Below are 18566 nucleotides of genomic sequence, written 5' to 3'. Positions count from 1 at the left end.
CCCCTAGAACTTGGAACTACTTAAACCTAACTAACCTAAGGACATCACACACATCCATGCCCAAGGCAGGATTCGAACCTGCGACCGTAGCGGTCGCGCTGTTCCAGACTGTAGCGCTAGAACCGCTCGGCCACACCGGCCGGCCATGTGCATTATAAGACAAGAGTCGTGGTCATTTTTGTAAAATAACATAGCTCTTCATATAACTCAATAGCAGTTTTTAGATGAAGTGCTACATTCTTTCGTATAAATGACTAAGACTCCCGTTTTACTATATGCATGGAATATATAGTATTATTGAGTTCCCCTACCTATGGGTTTTCTGCAACCTGCAATGCTTTCAAAAAACAGCGCGTGCTATTTTCATATTCTCCCCTTCGCTATGTATAAACTATTAGTCCTACAGAAAAAATGAACAGGACCTTTAGTAAGAAATTTAATGTTGTTAAATTTTGTACTGGGATACGTTTTCGCTAGAGGCCGCTGTGTCCAAGTTATTCAAGAAAAACCTTTTTTTTAAGGGCATTTTCGCACGTTTTTATTGAATTATTCGAAAACTACGGCCTCTTGCGCAAATGTATACTAGTGCAGTATTTAACTACGCCAAATTTATTACAAGAAATTCCTGTTCATTTTTTATGTAGGACTAATACTTTGCGCATAGCGAGAGAGAGAATATGAGCACATCGCTCGTGGCATTTGAAGGCTCTGAGAGTTGTATAACACTCGTAGGAAGTGGCAGCTGATTCGCCCTGTACAGAGATGGTTGACGGGAAGGCAGTGTCCGCTGGAAATGAACAATACACTGACGCACTTAAAAGTGAGCTGTCATCTGAAAATGGCATTATAGTGTAGCTGTGGAACCGTTATTTCCTGGAGCTGTTCTTTGTCTAAAGCCGTTTCCCGCAACAGCTGAAGGGTAATTCTGTGAGGTAAATCACACGTCGATAGGATTTTTTATCTCTCATAAAAAATGTAGACAGTGTGCATACCAAAGGACGTCTCATTGCCTACATATCTGAGAGCACGAATAGCGATAAATCATGCCCGTTGGGCGATCAAGATTTGTCTGTGGGATTTTTATGTCAACTGTTTCATTCACCCTCTATCACCATTTAATATTATATGCCACTAAGAAGTCAGGACTCTACCTTGCCATCCCAGTTTAAAGACCTCAGATGTTCGGGAAATCTATGTCCAATTTTAACAGTGCGTTGGCCTAGTATCCTCTTTGAGCTAGTGTCCATCTATAATCTCATTACCTGGACATGGAATTGTTTGAACACTCATTTCAGAAGTGATATATAGTTAAACGATACTCCATACGTGAACCTAAAAGTCTTCTAGGCGAAGTACCACTGCAACTACGAACGATTCAAGGAATGTCACTTTAGCACAGTACTTCACACTTTTGCACTTGTTACAGGTTGTCCTTTGGAGATTTTCACTCTAGAGGGCACATACTAGACAGAACGACCCATTTTAAGTGTAGAGATCTCCTCATATCTACATTCAATGCTGAAATGGTGTTCGCGTTTCGATTATGTGCCGACTCACTTCGAGCAGTTCCAACAGCAGTTTCAACATTATATATCCCTCAACATCATACATCCCTTCAATTATGTACCACAACCGTCATTGCACCTTTGGGAAGCAACCCCAATACGCTCCTTTTTTCGCTCCACGAAATCGAAAATGTTTGAAATACGCTGGCAGTAGCGATTTTTAATATTGTGTAACGTACTTCTGGCAGTTGTGAAGATGAAATAAAATGTGTGGAAGAGGGCCTCCCGGCGGGTACACCTGATCGCCTGGTGCAATTCTTATGAGGTGATGCCACCTCGGCGACTTGCGTGTCGATGGTTGCGAAATGAAGATGATGAAGACTACACGAACACCCAGTCCCTGAGCGGAGAAAATCTCCAACCCAGCCGGATTCGAATCCGGGCCTGCCGGCATGACAAGCCGGTGCACTGTCCACTCAGCTACAGTGGATGACAAGTTGTGAAGATAAAACCATTTCGTACTCCTAGAAAAAGGCCTTAACAACAGTTACAATTTGCAAGGGATTTAATAACTTAAGAACCGATAACGTTTTGTCTTCCGTATTGGTCGCAATATGTAAGACAACTGTCATCACAAATCAAGAGAAAAACCAACGTAAGGAATTAAAGGACAGTCATACCAACTGATACACGAATGTCGGTCGGTATGAGATAAAGTTTCTCTTCCGAAAGATTGCATTTAGGAAACTAATCAAAGGAAGTTATTGCCAGTAAATTATCCGAGCAATGTGATCTGCCCGAGGCTTCATGCAACAACAGATATCATACCCTCAAAACGATGAACAGGAACTGGATTAAGCTCCCAGCAGAAATAAAATTGAGATTTAGTGTCACTATCCGACAAAACAAGAAGAGCCTCGATAACGACAACAGCAGTCGCTGCAAAGAAATTACTTCACACAGCACTGCATAAAATGCTACACTTGGAAACTCATAGGTGTGTGTGATGTCTCGCACTGTCAGTTCTCTCAGATATAAAAACTGCGGACAACAACTATCAGTCACCGCCAGGAGGCATCACAATAATAGCGTTTAACACATCCTCTAGCTCTGATAATGATCTCATTTCGGCGAGAATGAGTGTGCAAACTTTTTCATGTATGTTATATCCGCCTGAAGCCACTCTAACACACATACAGCTACCAAAATACAGTGACGATTTTTGTTGCGTTTCACCCAATGCCCCAAATAGACATCTTCGGTGCTACTAATACCAGATTCAGCGTGACAGTCGAGGAATAGTAGGGTCCTTAGGTTTTTGTAAAAAAGAGGATCGTATATCTGCAGCTCTCTAAAGACGAAGAATTATGGTTTCCACAGCAAACACGTTATGAAGATATACAAGAGAGTGCGTCACTTGGTCATCCGGAGCATTGAAGTAATCATCCCGGTTCAGGTTCATGGTAAACTGAACGTGTGGACCCATGTCGTGATGCAAGAAAAAAAAAAATAATAATACACCCCCCCCCCCCCCCCCCCAGAACGACCTTTGGTCTGAACTACATGTTCCGCACTCTGCGGCTTAAACATCTCATTGGCCCGGTCGGTGGATTCTACGCATTGAATCATTTGAAGAGAGGAAAAATAGCTACGTCTCCAGTTAGACCACCGTCTAGTTTGTGTTGTTTTGGCCACTGAGGACGTGCAGCTTCATGTGCCATTATGGGTAAAGGTGTTTTGCGAGAGCCCGACTCAAAACATCCATTGCATATAGTCTCTTCGCAATGTTTGCGCAGAAATCTGTTGAGGCAGACATCCATACACTGACAACAAATACCTGTATGACTTACAACCGATTGTCATTGAAAAGATATGATGGTTAAGATCTTTTTACGACCACTGTTATTACGCCGAAATCCGTAGCAGACACGTTGGTCAATCCGCGTAGATGTCTCAACAAATTGGGCACCTTCACTCACGTTGTGGGCAAGGTCATGTCCAAAACTGATAGCTTCTTTCTGTCGTTCTGTCGCATCTCCTCGCCAACCATCTTATTGCGCGATACAATCAAGTGCGGACGAATCATTTCACTGCCGTGACTTACGTGAAGGGCGGAGGGTCACATCAATGCCTAGTAATAGTTCTACACCGCTTCAAAGCGACCGGCGTTTCCTTTAATGGAGCGACTAACATTTTGTCCGGTGAGCTTATTGCTTTCTCAGGACGGTGCCCAACGTTGACAGTGCCGCCACCTCTCAGCACGATGAATGAACCCACAAGACGTCGCGTTGGAACAAGTTGACAGAATACGGCTTTAAAGGTTAACTATTCCCAGATACAGGTGCACGAAACGAAGAGAGGCATCAGAAAGGGCGTTGGACACAAAAGCCGGCAGGGACGACGTTTAGGGCTGGGGCAGAAACTGCCGGGGCGAGTTAACGAGTGAGCGGGTTGTCATACCCGGCGCCGGGCAGGTAGCGGAGTGCCGACAACGCCGCCCGCGATCGATATGGCCGAAGCAAATGGGCAGCGCTGCTCCCCGACAGGGGGTGGTCGCTGTCCGCCCACGCCACACGTGCTGTGCCCTGCTGTGCTGCTACTGCCAGGGTAACAACCTGTCACCCGTGTCAGTCGTGTCTCCCCGGTGACGCCCTTGAGGCTGGATGTAAGTCCGACTTACCGGTATATCCTTTCGCCCAGGAGCGTCAGCCTAGCAGCATCGTAAGAGAGAAAGTAAACAGAGATCCCTGCGAAACACTACTCCCTCTTTCCTACTCGAGCTCCGGAGCGACGAAGACGAAGGCGTCCAGGTTGACACCGCATCTCATGACTCTCGGAAGACATTCTAACGAATTTCGTACTGCCTTTTAGTGAAGAAAATACGAACTTACCCAGTATCTGATCAGATTTATGACTGGATTCGGAATTTTCTAAAAGACAGAACTAAATACGCTATCTGAATGCATGGTGTGTGTTCTTTGGAAAGAGGAGACACCACGCCGATCCTGCAGCTGTGAAACACTATATGTAAATTGAAGGGGGATAACTGCTATCAGTTGCAGCGGATCATCAGGGTGTATACCTGGACAAGGAAAAAAAAATTCCAACATTTTTTCCGTATGAAAATACACTTTCTCCGTGTTAAATGACAGTATACCTTTCCTCGGCACTGTAAAACTTATCAATCCTTAGAATGTTTATGGTTTTCTAGACAGACGTAGAATCTGCCGGCACTTGAGAAAACAAAACCCGGGGGAGAAGGGGGGGGGGGGGCACACATTTTGGAAAGATCTTTGATGTGCAGCAACAAGTATGCTGCAAAAAATGGTTCAAATGGCTCTGAGCACTATGGGACTTAACTTCTAAGGTCATCAGTCCCCTAGAACTTAGAACTACTTAAACCTAACTAACCTAAGGATATCACACACATCCATGCCCGAGGCAGGATTCGAACCTGCGACCGTAGCGGTCCCGCGGTTCCAGACTGTAGCGCCTAGAACCGCTCGGCCACGCAGGGCCGGCAAGTATGCTGCATTTCTTCGTTTTACGGAGGTATAAAATCGAATTCCACCTAATACTCAATGTTACTTTCCGAAGCAATGAAATCAAGATTGCGACGCGCTTTTGTAAGCCAGTCATAGCTCATGTCACGTGATGTCGGCAGCTGATGACAGCACAGGACACGTAGCGTAGTCAACCAATAGCAAGATCACTCTTAAGTACAGCGAACACACAAAAAGAAAAGTTAATGGTTTAAATTAATATACGTAGTTTTGCTAGAAGAAAAACAAAGCTTTCACAAATAATATTGGTCTCTAAGCTTAATGAGCTGCAAGAGAAGCCAAGCTTCCACATAGAATGTTGATCATTATGCGCGTGTTACGCTTTAAGATTCATCACACAAATGTGCCAGTAAAATTTTTAATAACGGTGTGAATGTCTGATCTTCTGGGCTCAAAATTCTTCTAGATGGTCGTCCTCAAAGACTTTATTTTTAAATGAGAGTCAAACGCTCTCTGATTTAAGAAATTCATCGTACATTCTGGCACATAGTTCATTTTGCGTAAAAGAAATTTACTTTGAAAGTAACACTTTTCAAACAACGATTCGCAATGTTTTCCCGTGACCTGTTAGAAATTGGTTCGTTTCAGCAGTTGCCAGAGAGCGCCAGATAACAAGCGTCAATGCGCCTGCGCAGCTACGATGACGCAGGAAGCCCGCATGTTCGTACGTGTAAAATATTAAAAGATCTTGCATTATGCCATAAAAGAAACAAGACATCAAAGAATACTTCAGGAGCATCGGAATTTCGTGAACTATACTAAAATGCATAATTCGGCTTATAGTGCACAATCGTACGTCCAGATTCGGATGTAAATTTTCTTGAGTACCAGTACTGTATTATCTCATGTTTGGTTCTTTATTATGGCATAATGCCATACGAGCTAGAAGATGGAAAACGTGCACTTGAAATTCAGCGAACAGTTGAAACCAGCCAACAGTGTGAAATTAAACAATTCGTTTCAAATAAATTGACCGCCTCAGCGCAAAATATTAATAAAAGCCAAATCTCTTTAGCAAACCGACAAAAAACAGCTTCATTGTTCTGAAAGGTGATTAATGCTTGACTGTCAGAAAGGTGGAAATAAAACCGAAACTAACAACACATTTTAGCCTTCCGCAATTATGCGAACGTATTTTAATTCATTTGGTGGCTCCCGGCCACAGAAATCCGTTTTGTTTTCATTTAATGTGAGAGCAATAAACGAAGAGGAAACAGCAAAGTCACTAAACGTAAACACAGGTCACGTGGAGACTACCCAGCTCCCCACTACAACTCTGATTGCTCTGTGCATCAGCCCTGAATCTACGATATTTCCGAACCGGAGCAATTTAGATAGTGGCGCCCCGCCACACATCAGTTTCTCTACTATACTACACCATGTATTCGAAGGCAGTTCTGAAATGCAAGAAAACTTTCGTTTGTGTAATTTCCTTCAAGACAGAAAAAAATGACAACCTGTTGCACGTTTTTTAAATCCTTCAAGGGGAAAGAACTCTACTCGCTGCACAAAAACGTAATTTTTGTCTTCGCCATAGGCGAAAGGAGAATTTCTTTAGTTCAACGAGGGCAAGGCTCGCATCAACCCTTTGTTGGAAGTACAGAACACACTTTAAAGCAGAATGCCACACATTTTCAACGTGGCTCTCTCCCGAAGAACGAAGCATTAAGGTAAGCATTGTGTTGTGTTGTCTTTCCAGGTTTACGTATGAGACCACAAGGTGACGTATAAGAATGATAAGGGGAGTGTGTGTCCCTGTTAATGAGACGGGGGAAAGAGGGGGCAGGGATCGGTCAGTCGAAATTTTTTTACTTCTCTAAAATAAAAAATATTAAACACCAATGGGTAAGAAACGAACAAATTTAATGATTACGGAAAATCATGACGAACGTTTATTGTTTATACATTATGTGAGGTGCTTTACTGATTTCTGCGCGCGTCCTTCTGTTGCGTGCACTCAGTTCCAACGATTAAGCTCGTCAGGACCGGGCAACAATACAGCCCAAAAACAGTTGCAGCTGCTGGAGTAAGCTTTACTTGGCTGATTTACAACGAAATTCCGAACTAATGTGGATTTCACTTTCCAGATTAATGATGTAATACGAGTCCACCGTCGAGATCATCACTTAATATACTGCTTCGATGTAATAATTAAACAAATCGATATGAAGGATCTTCCGAGATAAATACAAATTGTGTCACTTACTTGGTCTTCGAGAGGTTCGGATCACTCGTTTTCCGCCGCTCTCGCAGTTGCCTCTGTAAAATAAAAATTAAAAATAATTATTACCTAAAAAGCAGTGACAGCTCATTTAGAAAGGCATTAAAAGCACTGACATGGACAGGAAAATAGTAATTATAGGTATCACACATCACACAATTCCATGGGCGAGAGAGGTGGCAACGGATAACTTATTTTTCCAATTGTGTTATGCACGGCGCTGAACGTTAAAGGGAGACCTGGCGTGAACACGTTTGACTGTGAGTCATTAGCGATTTCCCGTCTGCGACAAGAGTGTCTCTTCGACGGTTCAGTTTGTAGTAGTTCGTGCCCCATGCCAGGGGACAATCACTGATATTTCTCATGGGTGGTGGGTGGGGGAGGAAAGTAAGGGGTGGTGGTGGTGGTGGTGGTGGTGGTGGTGGTGGTGGTGGTGGTGGTGGTAAGGGGAGGGGTAAATGTAGACTGCCGCATGCATCAATGCCTGGCCTCGTTTTTAATTTGCATTAAGCTGCCGATAGCACTTACTAGTTCTGAATTTAAGATAACACCGAAGAGATAGAAAGAGAGTTTTAGGCTCCCATTGCCACCACTTTGCAAAAACTCAAACACTCACTCAGAATACAGATGACATAGTCCGATGTCCGTGTACATTGATGGTCATTGCCATTTCAGTACAGACTTCAAATAACTGAATTTTTTGTGATCATATAACATATGTCGGCACAGGAGACCCTGTTGAAGCAAAGTATTAATTTTTGCACACATGTCATCCAATGTCATCTGAAGAGCGGCGTTCGAACAGAGACATCTGATTCGAGCTCGCGAGGATCATGCTCTGTCGTAGAACTTACGGCGGTCATCCGCCCGCAATGGGAGGGGACACTGATACGTTTGGTCCAAACAACCGAATCTGTGGTGCCCACGGTATACTTATTATAAGCAAGCCAATGACGACCGTGGCACGAGACTAGTGGAGACACACAAATCTTTGGATTACGAATTATTTCCAGGCGATAATCTATGTCGGCTTCTTGTTTGAGCAGATAGTAAATAACGAAGCAGAAAAAGTCAGTTTTACAGGGATAACAGGAACGAAATTTGGAATTTCCAGTACCTCAGACTCTGAACTACAAGTATGAGGATAGACCAACAGGAACGGAGGACGAACAGGGGGGATGGAGATCGTGGACGAAGAACAGGTATGGATACCTGTTAAAACCACGAAATTCAACTATCAGTGCTCAGTCTGGTAAAAAAAATTTATGTACCTAGCAGAGGGTGTATGGTAAGTGTTACGAATGAAAGCAAAAACCTTCGCGTCCTTGCAGGTAGAGCATACGTACGTCAAAGTAACGTCAGCTTTTAGCACTAATTCGACTCTGGACACGATCAACTACGAATGTTCACCTCTATCATCTTGTGAATGTTGCAGTTCTTATTTCTGTGCTTGCTAAGAAAATTGGAGAGGAATTCAGTCTTGTGCAGGACACCTATCTACTTTTGTTTTCATCCAGACATATTTCAGCACTTTTTATGCTATGATCGGTAGGTTTAGTTTATTCATGTTCTACAAAATTGTTTTCACATGTTAACCTTTAAAGAAACTTTCGGTAAGCTATATTCGCATTTGTAAAATTTGTGGTTATTGTCAAGTATTTTGCATTGGTCTGCTTCCAGAGTTAAGGCATGTGTCACTAAGTTGAGGCATTCTATATTGTTTATTTATGATATGGCTGAAGGTTCTAGTTTTGTAGTACATTTGGATCAGTTAGGAGCACAGAACGACCACCCAACGAACATAGAAACCGACCTCAAAATCCTGAAAACTAGTTACAGTTTATAACAAAAAATTGGCAACAGAAGAAAACTATCAGATCTAAAAATTAATAGCTCAAGGAAAGAAAGTCTACGTGAAAACATCACTGTGCAATAAAACCCTCGTTGCCTCAATAGAACACCTATATAAATAACACCCACTCAGAAACTGTATATGATCAGATTCTAAAATTAATATCTCTTCTCTCCATACTGCACACCATTTAAAAGTCAACAGCACTTACATCCTCCCAGACGCACTTGCCACGAAACAAATGAACACTGCACACCAACAACAACACGCAATGGCGATGGGAACTCTGTGGTTAGCGAACAAATTCTAGAAAATGCATCTGTAATGACAAAAGCGAAAGAAATAGGCTTCCTATCTAGTCACAAACTAAGTAAAGACAGCACATCATCAAAATCTATAACACGCTAAATAACACGACAGCTAATAGCTTCATGTGAGGTATGGAAACAAACGGATACATCCACTTTATTTCCAAATGTACTACGAAACTACAACCTTCAGAGGTATCGTAAATAAACGACAGACTACCTCTACTCAGTGATACACGTAGACTGTACTTCATGCAAACCAATGCAAAATATTTGAGAACAGTCACTCGTTTTACAAATGTATATATTCTGTACAAAAAGTTGCTTTAAACGAAGGAAAAAATGTAAATGAGCGTACGGCATTGTGAGCTAAGAGTCCCCCATTCGGGGAAGTTCGATAACATGTAACAACAATTTGGCGGAAGGAAAATACACGAATTAACCTACTGAAAACAGTATAAGGAGTGCTGAAACATGTCTGGCCGAAAACCTATAAAGGTGTCTTCAATAAGGTGAAATTCCTCTCCGTGTTCATCTCTAGTCTGAATGTTTCCTAACATAAGGGACGGGACAAGTATCAGCTTGCAGCAGGGGAAGGAACCAGTTAGGTGACACTGTGAGACTGGCAGTCAACATGTCTGTTTACGGGAACAGCTGAAAGCTAATGATCAGCCTGTAAAGATCGGTGGTCAGCGGAAAGAGGTTCCGGCGCTCGGCGCGGACACGTGCCATTATTTGTAGGAGGGCCGGCGAGGCCGCGGCTGGCTGTCACTATTGACGGATGGCCGCCCGCACTCTCACAACAAACCCCGGCCACCAGCCGCCAGTAAGCACGCATGCTACTTGCTGCCGTCGGCGTCCGCTGACAGATTAAACCGCCTTCCATCATACCAAGCGGCGCGTTAAGTTGTCAGCCTCAAACTGTCCGGCCGTAACCTTCGTACATTTTCGTCTGCCTTAAGTACGACATGCAGTCAAACATACATTGGCACTGAGCACCACGCGCAATGCACTGGAGTTGCGCCGTGTGGTATTCGTCTGTCTCTTCACCACGGTACACTGCCCTATAGCAGAACGTGCAATAGCGTACGTCTGAAAATCCTGAAGGAATAGTTCTGTGAGCGAAGGAAGGGTATAACGTCTCAGGAATAAGTAATTCTACAGATAATCGCCTGTTTTGATAGCGCTCGGAATTGAGCAGGCGTAGGGAGAAGCAGGACCCTTGACGCTACCGACATGAAGAATCTACAACAAATCACACACTGAAATTTTTACATTTTCTTCCATTAGGGAACCACGAAAAATTTACTGTACATAGTTTACCACCTTCTTCGAGCGGAAACAATAACTGGCTTTGGTGAAGTGATTTCACATGGTAAACTGGTCTTACAGTCATACTGTTGCATATGAACCAAACTTTAAAAATGAGCATGAAGATCAAAAATAACAGTTAATACACGAATGAAACGGCACAACGCATTTAGGACTCGTCTGGCGTATTTAATTTCAGCTGAAATTCTGCTCTTAAGGTGCGTCTTGCGGCTAACCGCCATGCAACTGTGCTTGCCCTACATGCAAGTAGTGGTACGCGTAGATGTGCATGCCTCTTCCTCAATATGAGCGTGCGTGTGGATTGCATTTACAGCTGTGTTCACACTGGGCGCCTCTGCTTCCCTGTGGGCAAGCCACAGGTGCACGGCGACTAGCCACAAGGTGCACAGGTGTAAACGCACCTGAAGAGCGATGTCACCTCTGGTTGTCAGAACCAGACGGGAGTTCACTCACTCACCTAAGCGGAAAATCTACTTTATTAGCACTCAGCAGAAAATTGGCTTTGCATAGTACGTTACAGCGTTAAATCTAACAGAGTGGCTGAAATGACTGTTGCCAACATTATATAAAATAAGGAATAGAGGTGGTGATGTGGTGGGGTGAGGGTAGGGAGTGAAGTAGACGTGTCGAACCTTCTGAACTGATCACCGACAAAATTACGTTTCTTATCGAAAGAACGCTCTAAAATGAGGTTTAGGGTATTTATGGCATATTATAAAATTAACGATGGTATAATATGCGTAAGTGTTGAACTAATGATCTGCATATTACTCGTGTATCAGGAAAAATCGCTAATCGAGCTAGTGACGCAAAATTTAGATAAATTGAGCTACTTTTCTTTACGCCAGTGGCTGTGGGGATCGGGGGGGGGGGGGGGGGGGGGTGTTCCATGTATGAGGTAAGCTCGGTGTTGCGCAGGAACTAGTACCCCGATACGCCGCGCACAACCTTTCAGCACGTCGCACTGCCAGTGTGGCAGGAAGGATATAGATGCGGTCCTGGCAAGAAGTTAGTTTTCGTTTTCATTCTCTCTCTCTCTCTCTCTCTCTCTCTCTCTCTCTCTCTCTCTCTCTCTCTGCGAAAAGAAACCATCAAGGGCATGGGTATTGTCCAGAGAGCCAGAGGAAGGGTGGTAGGACTGCTATTATTCTCTACGTACAACAACGATCTGACGGATAGGGTGAACCCCAGTCAACGGTTTTTCTGATGAAGCTGTAGTGTGTGACGAAGTGTCGTTGTCTAGTGACTGTTGGATGATGCAGTATGACTTGCATAGAGAATCCACATAGAATGTAAGTGGTAGCTTACTCTAAATGTACAAAAATTCAAGTTAATGCACGTGAGTAGGAAGAACAAGCCGGTAATGTTCGAATGTACGCTAGTGGTATGCTGCTTGACACAGTTACGTCGACGAGTATCTAGGCGTAACGTTGCAAAGCATATGACGTGAAACAACCACGTTAAGAAAGGTAATGGGGAAGGCGAGCAGCATACTTTGATTTATTGGGAGAATTTTAGCTAAGTATGGTTCATCTGCAAAGAAGACCGTGTATGCAACACTAATTCGATCCATTCTTCGGTAGCGTTAGAATGTTTGGGATCCGCACCAGGTCGGAGTGAAAGATGATATGGAAGGACTTCACAGGCCCACTGCCAGATTTGTTATCGGTATATTCGATCAACACGCGAGGATTAGAGAGATGCTTTGTGAACTCAAATGAAAATCCCTGGATGGAAGACGACGTTCTTTCTGCAAAACATTACTGACAAAATTTAGTGTACCAGCGTTTTCAGTGGAATGCAGAACCACTCTACTGCCGCCAACGTACCCATTTCGAGTGAGGACCGCTCAGACAAGATAGAAGAAATCGGGACTCGTACAGAGGAACACAGACAGTAAGTTTTTTCCTTGCTCTGTTTGAAAGTGGAATGGCAAAGGGAATGACTCAGTTTTAGAAGGTACCCTCCGCCATACACCGTATGATGGCTGCGGAGTATGCATGTAGGTATAGATCGCTAGTAGAGCGAACTAATCAGCTCAGATTCTGTTGCTCGACGCCAGTACAGTAACTGGCTACAGCAGTCTGTGCATGCTGGATAGGCTCATCCCCCAACACATTTTCTAACGTCGAAAACACCGTCATAATATTGTCAGACGTAGCAGCTACCGTGCCCTGCATGAAATAACCCTAGGTATAATTAGTTGCGTGGGGAAATGAGCATGTAGTATACTGTTCACATCGCAATCTGAAGTTACGGAGTGGTGTAAATATATCTGACAGTAATTCGTGCCACCACAACGGCACACAACGCGTTTGTTTTCACGTTATGCAGGGGTTCTTGGCGTAAGTCATTAGGGTTTCCATGTCTCCAACGTCGGTTGTTCCTCGGTAAGTGCAGCTGTGCGTCGTAAGAGAAGAAAGCGCATCATCATCATCATCATCATCATCATCATCATCATCAATCTTGCCATCATCCACGGTCTACGGAAGACAATTACAGTACTGAGTCCGAACAACAGTATCTGGATGCGCTACCATTGCTTTGACAGGATTCAGACGAGTCTGTGCAGTGCACACCTGTGAGTAGACACTTGCGACACCAGTCTATAAAGTGTTAAGTGGCGCTATGATCATTTCTGGTAAAATCACGCAGGAAATTTAGCCACGTTAAAATGGGAGGCATAGTTATATACAGGGTGATTCAAAAAGAATACCACAACTTTAGGAATTTAAAACTCTGCAACGACAAAAGGCAGAGCTAAGCACTATCTGTCGGCGAATTAAGGGAGCTATAAAGTTTCATTTAGTTGTACATTTGTTCGCTTGAGGCGCTGTTGACTAGGCGTCAGCGTCAGTTGATGCTAAGATGGCGACCGCTCAACAGAAAGCTTTTTGTGTTATTGAGTACGGCAGAAGTGAATCGACGACAGTTGTTCAGCGTGCATTTCGAACGAAGTATGGTGTTAAACCTCCTGATAGGTGGTGTATTAAACGTTGGTATAAACAGTTTACGGAGGATGGGTGTTGTGCAAAGGGAAAAGTTCTGGACGGCCGAGAACGAGTGATGAAAATGTAGCACGCATCCAGCAAGCATTTGTTCGCAGCCCAGGAAAATCGACTCGCAGAGCTAGCAGAGAGCTGTAAATTCCACAATCAACTGTATGGAGAGTCCTACGAAAAAGGTTAGTTATGAAACCTTATCGTCTGAAATTGGTTCAAGCACTGTCTGCAGCTGATAAGATTAAAAGAATCGATTTCTGTGATTTTATCCTTGCTCAAATGGAAACAGATGAATCTTTCGTTTCAAAGATTGTGTTTAGTGATGAAGCAACTTTCCACACTAACGGGAAAGTCAACCGTCACAATGTCTGTATATGGGGCACTGAGAATCCGCGGGAAACAACTCAGTATGAACGTGACTCGCCTAAGGTGAACGTTTTCTGTGCCATTTCAGCCAATAAAGTTTTTGGTCCCTTTTTCTTCGAAGGTGCTACTGTAACTGGACTACAGTATCTGGAGATGTTAGAGAATTGGCTGTTCCCTCAGCTCGAACAAGAAGCACAACAATTCATATTTCAGCAGGATGGAGCGCCACCACATTGCCACTTATCTGTCCGTAACTACCTGAACGTCAACTACCCGAGGCGATGGATAGGCAGCCCGTGACAGAGCACTTCATCACTGGCCTCCAAGAAGCCCTGATCTCACCCCCTGCGATTTTTTCTTATGGGGGTATGTTAAGGATATGGTGTTTCGGCCACCTCTCCCAGCCACCATTGATGATTTGAAACGAGAAATAACAGCAGCTATCCAAACTGTTACGCCTGATATGCTACAGAGAGTGTGGAACGAGTTGGAGTATCGGGTTGATATTGCTCGAGTGTCTGGAGGGGGCCATATTGCACATCTCTGAACTTGTTTTTGAGTGAAAAAAAAACCTTTTTAAATACTCTTTGTAATGACGTATAACAGAAGGTTATATTATGTTTCTTTCATTAAATACACATTTTTAAAGTTGTGGTATTCTTTTTGAATCACCCTGTATATGCAGTTGAACAGAGGCTTCCATTAGTACCTAATGGCAACGTTCGTTTCTCTCATTTGTAACTGTACCATAACTTCGGAGTCCTTTATTTATGGACAGAAGTGTGGCAATCCGCTTAACTGAACAAACCGACCAAAGCTACAAAACGTGAAACGTTGCGGTTCCGCTTATTGTAAAAAAATACCCCACCCATTCTCGTAACGGAGCGTATTTACTAACAGTAAACAGGATCTGTCAGAAAAAGAGAGACTTCCATTTTAGGAAAGCACAGTTAATGAGGAAGTCAACAAGTTTTGCTCACTTATTCCGCAGATGAGTCCTACTGTAACAAGTGCCCTGGTTCGAGACTGGATTTAACGTCTATGGCTCCCAAGGCTGAGCCTGTGGTGGGAGCGCTGTGCGGAAAACTTTGTGATGACTAATTTCCAAAAACAGTGCTTTAATCCATTTTTCCAATTAGAAGCCTACAACCCAACATATGAAGTTTCTTATAAAATTTTGTACAATTTTACTGCACAAAATACGATTTGACGTATTGATGGAACAAAAACGAAAAGAATTTTCGTTTGGGGCTTCCGTTCCTTACAGTTTGTACAGACTGTGTTTATAACCTGTACTGTTACGGTCACAGCTTTAGTTCACTGTTCCGATGTTGCTCACCTACGAAAATTGGCACAGCAGCCACGGTATTTCGCTACAACCATGTCTACAACGGTCGTAATTCAGTAATACGGATGTTGACAAGTTTCTGGGGTTGTTTCTATTGGTAGTAAAATAGTTACTACAACCAAAAATATTTTCTTTAAAAAATACAATCGTATTAAAAACGATGTTCTTTAAATTTTGGATTTACCGTTAAAACGCTCAGCGCTGCCAATTTACTTTGCTACGACGCCGTAAGTCAGCAAGCCATCTATCATATACTATGGACTTCAGGTATCTTTCGAGTTCCACACAGTGTTTTGTGAACGAATGAAGTTATGTGAAAATGGTTTTCGCCAACTTGAACATGCCAAGAATCTGCGCGGTCGACAGGAAGTATGAGAGTTCTGGTTTGGGTGTAATTGCGTAAATCAGAAATCGCACTCATTTTAAACCCCCCAAATTCCGTTAACCATCATTCTCCAAGTCTTGGCGATTTTGGGAACTGAAACGCCAGTGGAATTTTTACGCGAAGAGTGTGGTTTGGTATGTAAATGCTGACATAACGCGTATTAGATGTCCGCCGAAAAATGCAGTTGTCACGACTGCAGTATGGTCTTCACCTCACGATTAAAACAAAAATATTTTTACTACTATAAACTTCCATGGCGTGGGCACATAGGTTGCAGTTTGTATAGACAGAGCGTGAATGTGGCTCTGCCCTAGTTTCGCAAGAAGAAGAGACCGAAGACGAGCTATCAGGGCTGCGGTATTGACACGTGCCCCCATCCCCCGCCGCCGTCACTAGAGACTGGAGCAGCTTATGTAACCGGAGGCAGCATCGCGCTAGGGGAGAGACAGCGGAACGCAGGAGCAGGCAGAAAGAGCCTAGCACCTGCGGCGGTCTGACGTCAGGGACTGCGGCGCTGTTGACGCGGGCAGCTTCGGTTACTAATTTTAATTGCCGCTCCAGTTTCCCGCGCGTGGTCGCCGCCTCTAAACGGCTCTCATTAAGCGGAATGCTGCTCGCATTTCGCCGTGCACACAGAGGCATCAATTAACGGATGGAGGCAGACCCCAACACGCTACACGTGCAACGGGACGGTCATCTATTTAAAACAAAACCAACGGTGTTCACAAAATTGTACCCTGAAAGTCGATATAGCACTACAGATATTATTATTATTATTAGTATTATTATGCGAGTCTCTCAGAGATTCCTTTGCCCTCCCTTCCTTTACGATGGTATTTTCATTAATGTATATCTTCATGTTTATTAGTGATGACTAAATTTACGGAACCAACAAGTCGCTGATCTTGTTGTCTTAATATTACTTCTAAGTGAAATGCTTCATTACAAAGGGGTGTGTGTGTGTGTGTGTGTGTGTGTGTGTGTGTGTGTGTGTGTGTGTATGTGTGTATGTGTGTGTGTGTGTGTGTGTGTTCCTTGTTATTACGAAGTAACCAGAACTGGGAAAACAGCTAACAAGCGGACCAAACTAACTTCCCCTCACCGATTTGATTCATATTGATAGGCCGTATGGAGAACGACTAGGACTTACACATACACGAACAGGAAGACAACTCTCAACCGTTTTCGATGAAAGCGAGTTCGAACATTTAAGGCGTTCTTGTGTACTTCGTATGGCCGCTAGAAATCAAGGATTCCGCAGCCACGCTAGTAAGGGCTGTGGATCATACGCAGGAAGTCTGTGGATCATACGCAGGAAGTCTGTGGATCATACGCAGGAAGTCTGTGGATCATACGCAGGAAGTCTGTGGATCATACGCAGGAAGTCTGTGGATCATACGCAGGAAGTCTGTGGATCATACGCAGGAAGTCTGTGGATCATACGCAGGAAGTCTGTGGATCATACGCAGGAAGTCTGTGGATCGAATCTTTCTTCCGCTACATTTTTTTTTTAATTTCCATGTAATTCTAACATATGTGGTTGTGGTGTCACCGCCAGACACCACACTTGCTAGGTGGTAGTTTTAAATCGGCCGCGTCCATTAGTACATGTCGGACCCGCGTGTCGCCACTGTGGGATCGCAGACCGAGCGCCACCACAAGGCAGGTCTCGAGATACGGACTAGGACTCGCCCCAGTTGTACGGACGATGTAGCTAGCGATGCACACTGACGAAGCCTCGCTCATTTGCAGAGCAGATAGTTAGAATAGCCTTCAGCTAAGTCAATGGCTACGACCTAGCAAGGCGCCATTAGTAACATTGCATGTATCTAAAGTGTCTCACTTGTATCGCCACAATCTCCAGATGTACCAAAAGGATGGATTAAAGTTAAGTATTCCAGAAGCTACGTACTTTTCTTTATAGCATTCATTACGTATCCTGTTTCAGACCTCACGCCTTCCTGCTTTAGCTTAGCGCGTGCCTTTCGGCTTCCTCTCATTGTGCCTACGCTGTCTTGTCTAGACACAACAGTGGTGTACGCCGCGAAATTGTGTGAGGACTGACCGCTGCTTTCGAATGTAACCTAAAATTGATTTGCGACAGACACACTGAAAAAAACCATGCATATGCAAACATTCGGCGTTCATTATAAGTGCTGTATATCGAAATCATTGTTCCCCATGTTTCTATGTTAGTATCACCCTGATTCGTACGGTGTTCCATACGTTAAACGTAATTTCCACTCAGGTACATAACAAAAATAAAATGGCTATACGATATGATTCATAGTTGTGTCCAATTTTTTCTCCCTTTCCAGGATGAAGATTATGAAAGTGATCTATGTATCATTAAATAAAGACAGTTTGAACCGTCATAAAAAATTATGTGAAAGGAAACGAAAGAAGCGCAGGCAGGGAAATTCGACCTATGGGCCTCGCGCTCCTGAAACTAATCGCTTAACATGCTCGGCAAGGTACTTCTCGAGTAGCATGACGACACAAAATACATTAATTCACGTAAAATTTACACACTCGATTTTCTCGAAAGGGGTAAGAGTTGCGTTTTCCAGTTCACTTGTGTTGAAGTTCACATGATGTCAATATGAATTAAATCGGTGATGGGAAGTTCGTGCGGTCCCCTTTTAAGCTAAAACGAGTACCAGAAGGGGATGCCGCCAACTTCG

General features: G+C 43.6%; 1 protein-coding gene across 1 annotated transcript in view; it reads right to left on the bottom strand.

Annotated features, from left to right (window-relative positions):
- Positions 1 to 18566, bottom strand: part of LOC124594353 (rho guanine nucleotide exchange factor 12) — a 1115193-nt gene that overhangs the window by 267929 nt on the left and 828698 nt on the right. Inside the window, exon 21 of the mRNA XM_047132720.1 lies at positions 7275 to 7327. Coding sequence (XP_046988676.1) covers positions 7275 to 7327 — 53 coding nt within the window. The remainder of the gene's footprint in view (positions 1 to 7274; positions 7328 to 18566) is intronic.

The sequence above is a fragment of the Schistocerca americana genome, chromosome 2 (genome assembly GCF_021461395.2).
Source record: "Schistocerca americana isolate TAMUIC-IGC-003095 chromosome 2, iqSchAmer2.1, whole genome shotgun sequence".
Taxonomy (NCBI): domain Eukaryota; kingdom Metazoa; phylum Arthropoda; class Insecta; order Orthoptera; family Acrididae; genus Schistocerca; species Schistocerca americana.
The sequence above is the reverse complement of the archived record's forward strand: the minus strand, read 5'-3'. Positions and strand labels throughout refer to the sequence as shown.